General features: G+C 37.3%; 1 protein-coding gene across 1 annotated transcript; it reads left to right on the top strand.

Annotated features, from left to right (window-relative positions):
- The first annotated feature begins 9,057 nt into the window (after nt 1-9,057).
- On the top strand, nt 9,058-9,978 carry LOC119824448 (olfactory receptor 7A17-like). Its single transcript, XM_038344580.1, has one exon. It carries the CDS (start codon nt 9,058-9,060, stop codon nt 9,976-9,978), a length of 921 nt encoding a protein of 306 aa, XP_038200508.1.
- The last annotated feature ends 547 nt before the right edge of the window (nt 9,979-10,525 follow it).

Here is a 10,525-nt window from a genome sequence, read left to right as displayed (position 1 = left end):
GGACATTGGCGCTGGGCTCTTTGTGGGTTCTTCATGTCCAGCTTATGCAACAGTCAAGGCAAGAGCAGTTTTTTGCCCAAATGGCTAACCAACTCCATAAGGAGCCTCTTTGATGCCCATCTTCCTCAGGAAGTAGCTTGGTGCTGCCAGGAGCAGATATCTCTCATTGTCATGAAAAGTTCTAAGTTATTAAAACATTTTAAATGCCATATTCTGTAGTCTTTGAAAGATATGAAGAATGCTTATCCATTTGAAATATATCTATGCACATCTAGAAAATCAAACGAACATGATTACAAACTATTATAGATGATTATCTATTAACCTATATTTCTTAATTATACATTACATTTTTAAAATGAACTACACAATCACAACACCTCAATCAAGAGCAGAAATATACATATAACAACACTGACCTTAAATTTATATCAATAAACCAATATCCATACCATTGTAAATTATTCATATCTATATTATATCCCCCTTTAAAATTAAAAGAACAATTATAGACAATATTTGGAAAATGGGCATAGATTTATCCTTACTGCTTTATGCTAATTGGGGGTGCTATTAATCAAGTCTTTCATGGTGTATTCTGTGTGCTAGATTTATCTCAGCAGTTGGGCAAGGTAATTTTTTGAGGCTGTTCACAGTGACCTTTCAGGAGGCCTTGGTCCATGAAACCATATTGGTTTAGAAGCAATCCACAGGGTTTCATCTTCTGTGAAAACAAAAGAAGAACCTCTTTTCCATAGCACCATATCCTTAGACACAAATTCTGAAGTCAATATACCTTTATAATACACATGCTGGTTTAGCTTAGCAGCCCATTCAATAAAATGTGTCTCTGTACTTAGCTTCTTCACAGTCAAAAAATTCAAAGAAAACACTACAGGGAAACCCTGTCTTGAAAAACCAAAAAAAAAAAAAAAAAAAAAAAGAAAACAATAATATACAGAATCCAGACTCTCTGTGAATTTTTTATTTTTACATGGTTTATTTTTCTTTACTCCTTTTATTCTATCAATATTTGTACTGCCTGTCACTTTAAGACTTTACCCTTTTTAAAGCATTAACTTTATTTTATGACTTTCTGTACTCTTTCTCTTCTCTCTCCCAAGCCTAAGTACATTTATCCAACTCTGTTACCCATTTAGAAGTCTTTTATGTCTGAATCTGTCCTATTGCAAATCTGTAATTCTTTACTGTCCAGGAACACTTTTGCTTTATGATTTAAAATGCTAAGCACTTAAGAATCTCTTCTGTGACAATCCTAGGTCAAATATAGGTACAGTGGGCTTGCCCCACCCAGTCCAGCATGGCGAAGCCGCTTATGCCTCTGAGAGCCAAGAACAGTGGTCCACATTGCCATCAAGCAAGCTGCAGCAATCTGCTCACAAACTCCATCCAAATGCTCTCCCAAAAGAGTCAGAAGTTGCGCTGGCGGAACAGCCCAGAAACTGATATTTCAAAGCCACCACTTTCTAGTAGACCTGATCCTGCCAACTCCCCAGCAGGAAGAGCTGTGCCACAGGCATGGTCTCAGCTACTTTACTCCAAACCCCAAGTGGGCACACAAACACCAGGGCCCACAAATGTTCTGTAGCTGAAGTTTGCACCAGCAGCAGGGCCCAGCAAGCCTCGTTTTAAAATGGCGTGGCTTTTTTCTGTGGCTATTGCTGAGTCAGGAAAATCTCTCTGCAGTATGCCCCAGCAAACAGCAAAAACTCTGTTTTTTCTGTGTGTCTAGAATTAAACTCTCTCAGGTTTTTAAGTGGGTTTAGTCCATCACATTGGGCCCCAAACTGTTGCATGGAAAGCAGGCCCTTGTTCTGTCCCAGCCACCCAGCTAGCTTATACCTTAAATAACCACACAGAAATGGTATTAATTAAATCACTGCCTCACCCATTATCTCTAGCCTCTTATTAGGTAACTCTCAAATCTTGATTTAATCCATTTCTATTAATCTGTATATAATTATAAAGTTGTGTCTTACAGGGAAAGATTCAGCATGTCTGATTCTGGTGTCTCTATGGCAGTTCTCTCACTTTTCTTTATTTCTCCCAGAAAGGAGATCAAGGGGATATAAACTGGAAAGGAAGAAGTCAAACTTTCACTATTAGCAGATAATAGGTACACATAAGTGACCTTCAAAATTCTACCAGAGAACTCCTACAGATGATTAAAACCTTCAGTAGTAATATGGCAGGATACAAGATTAAATAAAAAACTCAGTAGCCCTTCTATATACAAATGATAAATGGACTGATAAAGAAATTAGTGAAACAATGCCCTTTATGATAATCATAAATAATACAAATATCTTAGGGCAACTCTAATAAAATAAGTGAAAGATCTATATGACAAGAATTGTGAGTATTTAAAGAAAGAAATTATGGAAGAGAACAGAAAATGAAAAGATCTTCCAGACTCATTGACCAGTAAGTTTAACATAGTAAAATGATAATATTACCAAAAGCAATCAACAGATTCAATATAACTCTCATAAAAATCCCAGCACAATTCTACACAGATGTCAGAAGAACAACACACAACTTCATATGGAAAAACAAAAACCCAGGATAGCCAAAACAATCCTGTACAATAAAGGAACTTCTTGAGGTATCACCATCCCTTACTCCAGCTCTACTAAAGAGCTATAGAAAAAATAGTTTGGTATTGTCATAGAAACAGACATGAGGATAAATGGAATTGAATAAAAAGCCGTGAGATAAACCCAGAGACCTCTAAACACCTAATTTTTGACAAAGAAGTAAAAAAAGTAGTAGGAACAAAAAGCATTTTCAACAAATGGTGCTGGCATAACAGGATGGTGGCATATAGAAGAATGCAAATATACCCATATGTATAGACCTGCACAAAACTCAAGTCCAATTGCATCAAAGACCTCAATATAAATCTACTTACACTGAAACTGACAGAAAAGAAAGTTGGAAGTAACCTTGAATGTATTGGCACAGGAGACCACTTCCAGAATATGACACTAGTAGCACAGACACTGAGAGCAACAATCGGACCTCTTGAAACTGAAAATTTTCTGTAGGGAAGAGGACATTGTCAGTAAGACAAAACAGCAGCCCACAGATTGGGAAAAGATATTCACCATCTCTGCATCTAACAGAGGGCTGATTTCTGAAATATATAAAGAACTTAAGAAGAAGAAGTATTATTTACAAAATAATCTCATTAAAAATGAGGCACAGATTTAAAAAGAGAATTCTCAACAGAAGAATTTTGAATGACCAACATATACTTAAGGAAGTGTTCAATATCCTCCACTATCTAGGAAATGAAAACCAAAATGGCTCTGAGACACCATCTTACACCTGTCAGAATGGCCAAGATCAAAAACATTAATGATAGGTTATGTTGGAGAGAATGTGAAGTGAGAGGAGCACTTCACTGCTGTAGGGAGTCCAAATGCAGCCACTTTGAAACTCAATATGGTGGTTTCTCAGAAAACTGGGAATCAATCAAGATACAGTGTGCTACCACTATTGGGAATATACTCAAATATTCTCAGCCATACTACAAGGACCCTTGCTCAGCTATGTTCACAGTAGCATTATTTGTAATAGTCAGAACCTGGAAATAACCTAGATGCCCTTTACCTGAAAAATGGATAAAAAAATGTGGTTTCCAGTAGCACAGACACTGAGAGAAACAATGAACAGGACCTCCTGAAATTGAAAAGTTTCTGTAAAGGACATGGTCAACAAGGCAAAACAACAGTCTACAGAATGGGAAAAGATCTTCACCAAACCCACATCAGACAGAGGTCTGATCTCCAAAGTATACAAAGAACTCAAGAAATTGGTCATCAAAAGAACAAATAATCCAATAAAAAATGGAGTACAGACCTAAACAGAGAACTCTCAACAGTGGAATCTAAAATGGTTGAAGGACACTTAAGGAAATGCTTAACATCCTTAGTCATCTGAGAAATGCAAATGAAAACAACTCTGAAATTCCATCTTACACCTGTAAGAATGGCCAAGATCAAAATCACTGATGACAACTTATGCTGGAGAGGTTGTAGGGTAAAGGGAACACTCCTGGATTGCTGGTGGGAGTGCAAGCTGGTACTGCCGCTTTGGAAATCAGTGTGGCGATTTCTCAGAAAATTAGGAAACAACCTTCCTCAAGACCCAGAAATACAATTTTGAGGTATATATACAAAGACTGCTCAACTGTGCCACAAGTACACAAGCTCAACTATGTTCATAGCAGCATTGTTTGTCATAGCAAGAACCTGGAAACAACGTAAATGCCCCTCAACCAAAGAATGGATAAGGAAAATGTGGTATATTTACACAATGGGAAAAAATAACATCTTAAAATTTGTTGGCAAATGGATGGAGCTAGAAAACATTATTTTGAGTGAGGTAACACAGACCCAGAAAGACAATTATCATATGTACTCACTCATAAGTGGTTTTTAAACATAAAGCAAAGAAAATCAGCCTACAAATCACAATCCCAGAGGACCTAGACTTTAAGAGAGATATACATGGATCTCATTTACATGAGAAGTAGAAAAAGACAAGATCTTCTGAGTAAATTGGGAGCATGGGAACCTTGGGAGAGGGCTAAAGGGGGAGGGGAGAGACAGGAAGGAGAGCAGAGAAAAATGTAGAGCTCAATAAAAATCAAAAAAAGAAAATATGGTTTATCTACAATGGAGTATTTACTCAGCAGCAACACTACTTTAGTAACCAAAACACTAAAACTAGATATCCCAGAGACCTAGGATAAAACCAAATACTACTATTGTAAAATAAACAAACATTCAAGCAGACAACAGCAGACAACATCACCCACCCCCACCAAAAACCCTAGCAATAATATGAATGGCAATGACAATCTGCTATATTCATACATGAATACCTTGCTTAGCCCTCATCATAGAGACTTCCTCTTGCAGCAGATAGGAACAAATATAGAAACCCACAGCTCAGGCAAGAGGCCCTAAGTAAGCTCAGAGCATAATATAAAGAAAGACATGAAAGTACTAGGGAGAATTGCTGGAAAGAAGGGCTTTAGTAGGAGGGGGATTAAGAATATATATGAAATTCAGAAAGATGCAATAATACTTAATTATGTATTATACAATAATATATATTAATTGCCTATTAAATACTTAAGTTATGTTTACTTTAAATATAGAATATTTAGGGTATATTAAATAATTCTAAGTTATAAAGTAAATGGAAACACTATTTTTTAAAACTCTTGATATTAGTAATTGCTTTGAGAAATGTATCACAAAGACATGTATTCTATACTTCATGGCTTTGTATTAAGGGATCGTAGCTTAGTGCATTGTAGAAAAGAGGAATATTAAAACATGGATTTATCACTTGCAGTCTCCCAAGTACAAAGGGAGGGTTTGGAATATATGGGACTCAGCAATGACAGATTCAGTAATCGAAACTGGAAAGAACTTTAATTGGAGGTCTGTGGGCTGAGTTAGAATTTTAGATCTCTGAACAACAGGAAAGTCCAAAGAGAAGTAACAATATCAACAAATGATTCACTTGATAACAACCAGGTGTTTAGGGGAAAGGGAATCAGCAGGAAAGAAATCAATTTCTATGAAGAGTCACATCCCATGGGGAAATGACTGAATGGTGGAATAATGAGATGGAAATGTACCTAATGAGCAGACATGCGTAGCTGTAAATACTGCCCCTACTGTGTTCCCTTGGTGTGTACAATTTTGGTTTGCAGAGGACATGGTTATTTTCTTTAGTGTCCTCAATATTTCAGGCTCTAATGACTGACTCTCTGCCTTCTATTACACAGTATCAGTCTCCTCTGTGAGCCTTCAAGGGGATAACATGTTTTTCCACACAGAAACTTTTTGTTTAGACAACTCATCCAGGTGAGTCTCAAGGACACCACAGCAAAAACTTTGAGAGACAGAAGACACGATCATTTGTTTAAAGTCACCTGAGAGCTAGTCCAGCCAAGTTGATCTGAGGGATGGCTTAGTGGTGGCTGTGGATGCTTTCTTGCTTCTTTGAGGAAATCACCAATTTGTGTGATTGGTATGCTAGGAACAGAAGTGAACCTTCAAGTCAGCAATTCTGAATTATTTTTGACTGTGAAGTGGCGGCAATGGGAGCTAATCAAAATGAGACTAAAGAGGCTTGAGGAGACTTCATATATGCAGGGTAAAGGTCAAAGACACTAATAGTTCATTAGTTGGACAGGAAAAATTACACATTACGTATGGTGAGTAGGAGGAGGAAGTTAGAACATTATTTATTTCTGAGTTCCAGTACTGCTCTGAATTGCTAACCTATAACTATTTTCTACTTATAAGAATGTCACCAGAATTTTCCTGTTTAATATTTACATACTTTTGGAGTTGCTCCATATTCGACTATACATATTCAAACAACTTCCTAAGTGAAATATATCTTTTTTCTTCTGAATTTCTTTTTTTTTATTTTTATTTTTTTTATATTTAAAAATTTCCATCTCCTTCCCTCCTCCTCCCCCCTCCCTCCCCTCCTTCTCCCCCTTCTCTCCCCTCCTTCTCCCCCTTCCCTCCCCTCCCCTCCACCCATACCTCCCCTCCCTCCCTCTCAAGGCCAAGGAGCCATCAGGGTTCCCCACTCTATGCTAAGACCAAGGTCCTCCCAACTCCCCCCAGGTCCAGGAAGGTGATCGACCAAGCTGAGAAGGCTCCCACAGAGCCCGTCCATGAAGAACAATCAGAGCCCAGAGCCATTGTCCTTTGCTTCTCAGTCAGCCCCCGCTGTTGGCCACACTCAGAGAGACGGGTTTGGTCGCATGATCCATCAGTCCCATTCCAACTGGAGTTGGTGATCTCCCATTAGTTCTGTCCCACCGTTAGGTCCTGATGAGGAGCAGAAGGAGAGAGAACATGAGAAAGAAAGTCAGGACCGTGAGGGAACCTCCAGCTGGCGACAGATGGGGAAGATGACTGAGCCCCACATTGGAGCACTGGACTGAGCTCCCAAGGTCCCGATGAGGAGCAGAAGGAGCGAGAACATGAGGGAGAAAGTCAGGAACGAGAGGGGTGCGTTCACTCTTCTGAATTTCTTATCTCATCTAACCCAAACAAATTTTAGCTTTTATATGTTGAAGGTTTCAAAAGTTAACTAAAATGTGTTCTCACCTTATATTAAATGTCCAAAAACACCGTCAATGTGTAATAATCAAGCTGCTTCAGTTGGTCAAAATATTAGAGGATAATTTTTCACTGAGTATTTAGTGTAGGTTACTGCTAAGTAATAGATAGATAGATGATAGACAGACAGATAATCACAATCACTTATTGGTATTGTATTTTTATTTAATTCTTGATGAGAAATCAAAGTCTTTAACATACAAATGTTTGGAACTTATTTACTTTGTCTATAGTCCCTAGCATTCTTTGTATACCACAAACTCTAATTTTCTTTGTTGTTGTTATTGTTCTATATAATGCACACATGTTTACTATCACTGTAAAATGTAAAACTGAAAAAAGTAGGTGAGGTTTCCTCACATAAATCTTGCACCTGAAAGCTCAGAAACAGAACATAGGGGTGTGCAATGTGACGGCATCAGGGATTAGCCAAAGAGAGAATTGAATTAAGTGTGAAGGAGAATTTTTTGGTAAATGCAGAATTTCAGAGAACATGTTGGTAGGTTTTTGCATGTTGGAGGAAAAAGAAGGCAGATGTGGAATATGCTTATTGGATTTTTTAAAGACTTCAAAACTGAAAGAATTAGAATAATGCAGGAATATTGTCCGTAGTTTTACTGGGACAAGAAGCACACACTATTAATAAGAGACCAAGAATCATATGAGATCATGAGACCATGTTTTCTGACGTGTTTCCAACAACTGTGCATTCTGTGTGTGTGTGTGTGTGTGTTTGTGTGGCTTGTGTGTCTATTTGACTGTAGTGGCAAAAGTAGATTTGATAGGACAAGGTTTGTTCAATATATTCCAAAATGAGGTACAAAGATACACTTTATATAAAACACATGAAAAAAATGACACATATAAATAACAAGCAGGTATTTTCAACTGACAAAACCCCTTTTCAGCCACATTAAGATGCAAATGAAACTAGTGATCTGAGTCACTACTGGTACCTTCATGTATCAGCAGCATCAAGGGTTCTTTGTTTCTCATCATTTTCCCCTGCTACAAGTTCTGATCATTTGTTTCTTCTAAAGATTCTATTTTTTAAAATTAATTTAAAAAATTTTTGTACATTGTATTTTGATGCTATTCTTTTATTCCCATATATTCACCCTCCTCTCACCCACCCTACTTCACATTCTTTGCCTTCTTTCATTACTTTGGCGAAAAGCTTAATATATTCTGCAATCTCTTCCTTGATTTTTTTTAGTGTGTTCTTCCTTCAAAGAAATATATCACCATTGCATTGCAGGGTATGTAGAATAATAAAGAACTAGACCTTGTTTGCTTCTGTGATGTCCTTCTTACCTTCCTTTTAAAGGACTTTTAGATAACCTATTGGTAGATATCATCTTCTTTAGGGAGATTAAAAAGGTTTGGATTCTTCTACCTCTTTTGCACAAGAACTGCTAAAAGAAAGTCTGGTTTCTTATACCAGAACCACATAGCCATTGGATTATCACATCCATATCAATCACAAATCAAGAAAATACATCACAAGCTTGCCCACAGGTCAATCTAATGGAGGCTTTTTCCTTTTGTTTTTTTTTTTCTTCCTAGTAAAGATTCTTTCTTGTTAGAAATGTCTATGTTTGTGTCATGTTAAAAAAAACACATTCAGCACAAGGGTGAATATTGAAATATTTCAGTGTGTAATGTACTGAGTAAAGGCTGCATGTGTCATAAGATTTCCACATCAGACATGACTAGAGAGAGGACTTTGTGAAGCTAGACTGCAATGTAAAGCCCAAGAAACTAGGGCATGGAATTTAGAAGATGAACTGTATCTATATGGTTACATAATCTCATCCTAAAAATTTTCTCTATCTTTTGTTTGTTTTTAATTTCTAGTAACATAAACCACATGGGGCCAAATAATGAAACACAAATTTCACAATTTCTTCTTTTGGGAATCTCAGAAGACCCAAGGTGGCAGCCTGTCCTCTTTGGACTGTTCCTGGCCATGTACCTGGTCACAGTGCTTGGGAACCTGCTCATTATTCTGATCACAATCTCGGATTCTCACCTGCACACACCCATGTACTTCTTCCTCTCCAACTTGTCATTTGTGGACATCTGTTTCACCTCCACCACTGTACCAAAGATGCTACTGAACCTCCAGTCACATTGTAAGTTCATAATGTATAGAGACTGCATCACCCAAATGCTTTCTTTTTTATTCTTTTCAGTACTGGACATCTCTCTGCTTACCATAATGGCTTATGACCGATATGTGGCCATTTGTCACCCCTTGCTTTACACCGCCATCATGAATCCCAGGCTCTGTGTGCTGATGGTTCTGATGTCCTGGATAGCAGATGCCCTGCATATCTCATCGCAAGGCTTCATGGTGCTGCAGTTATCCTTCTGCACTGAATTGAATATCAAACACTTTTTCTGTGAGCTGAATCAGGTGCTACAACTCACCTGTTCAGAAAATGTTGTTAGTGTTCTCATCATGTATCTTTTACCTATGGTGTTGGCAGCTGGAACCCTCATTGCCATCCTCTACTCTTACTACAAGATTCTTTCCTGCATAGGTGCCATCTCATCGGCTCAAGGGAAGTACAAAGCCTTTTCCACGTGTGCATCCCATCTCTCTGTTGTCTCTTTATTTTACTGTACAGGAATAGGTCTTTATCTGAGTTCTGTTGTAACAGAAAACACACAGGCAACTGCAAAAGCTTCAGTTTTATACAGTGTGGTCACCCCTATGTTGAATCCCTTTGTCTATTGTCTGAGGAATAAAGACATAAAAAGTGCTGTGAAAAAGTTATTGAGATAGGAACAAAATCACCTTTGACTCAAAATATCCCCATGACTGCAGGATTCGGATCTGCCCGGTCATATCTGAGATGCATTGATATGATTGTAGAAGAAAAATATGCTCCTTCTATTGTATTAGTAGAAGCTCTTTTTCTCTGGATGTAGCTTTACTATTCAGTTTGTAATCCTTGATATTATATATTTATACTTCATTATCACTGACATATCCAACTATCCCTGTTTTGTCATTTTCTGTATTTTTCCAGGAAATAGTTCAAAATTTTCAATCATCTGAAGCCACATGTTTAAGCATAATTTATTTTTAAACAACTCATATAACAAACTTTCTCTTCTTTGAAATAGAAATAAATTTTATTACTGTTAAAAAGCATACTTGGCACACAAAGCTCTGTATATTAATTTACGGTGAAGGAAAATCAGAAACTGTAGCTTTTTAGTATGTATTCATCATGTCATGGTGTATGATGAGCTAATTGTTCTTTCTTGTAATATGTATTAGTAAGTTACAACTTGAAATTATATTTTATTCTTTAAAATTCCATTTC

Source organism: Arvicola amphibius, chromosome 10, assembly GCF_903992535.2.
Source record: "Arvicola amphibius chromosome 10, mArvAmp1.2, whole genome shotgun sequence".
Classification (NCBI taxonomy): Eukaryota; Metazoa; Chordata; class Mammalia; order Rodentia; family Cricetidae; genus Arvicola; species Arvicola amphibius.
The sequence above is the reverse complement of the archived record's forward strand: the minus strand, read 5'-3'. Positions and strand labels throughout refer to the sequence as shown.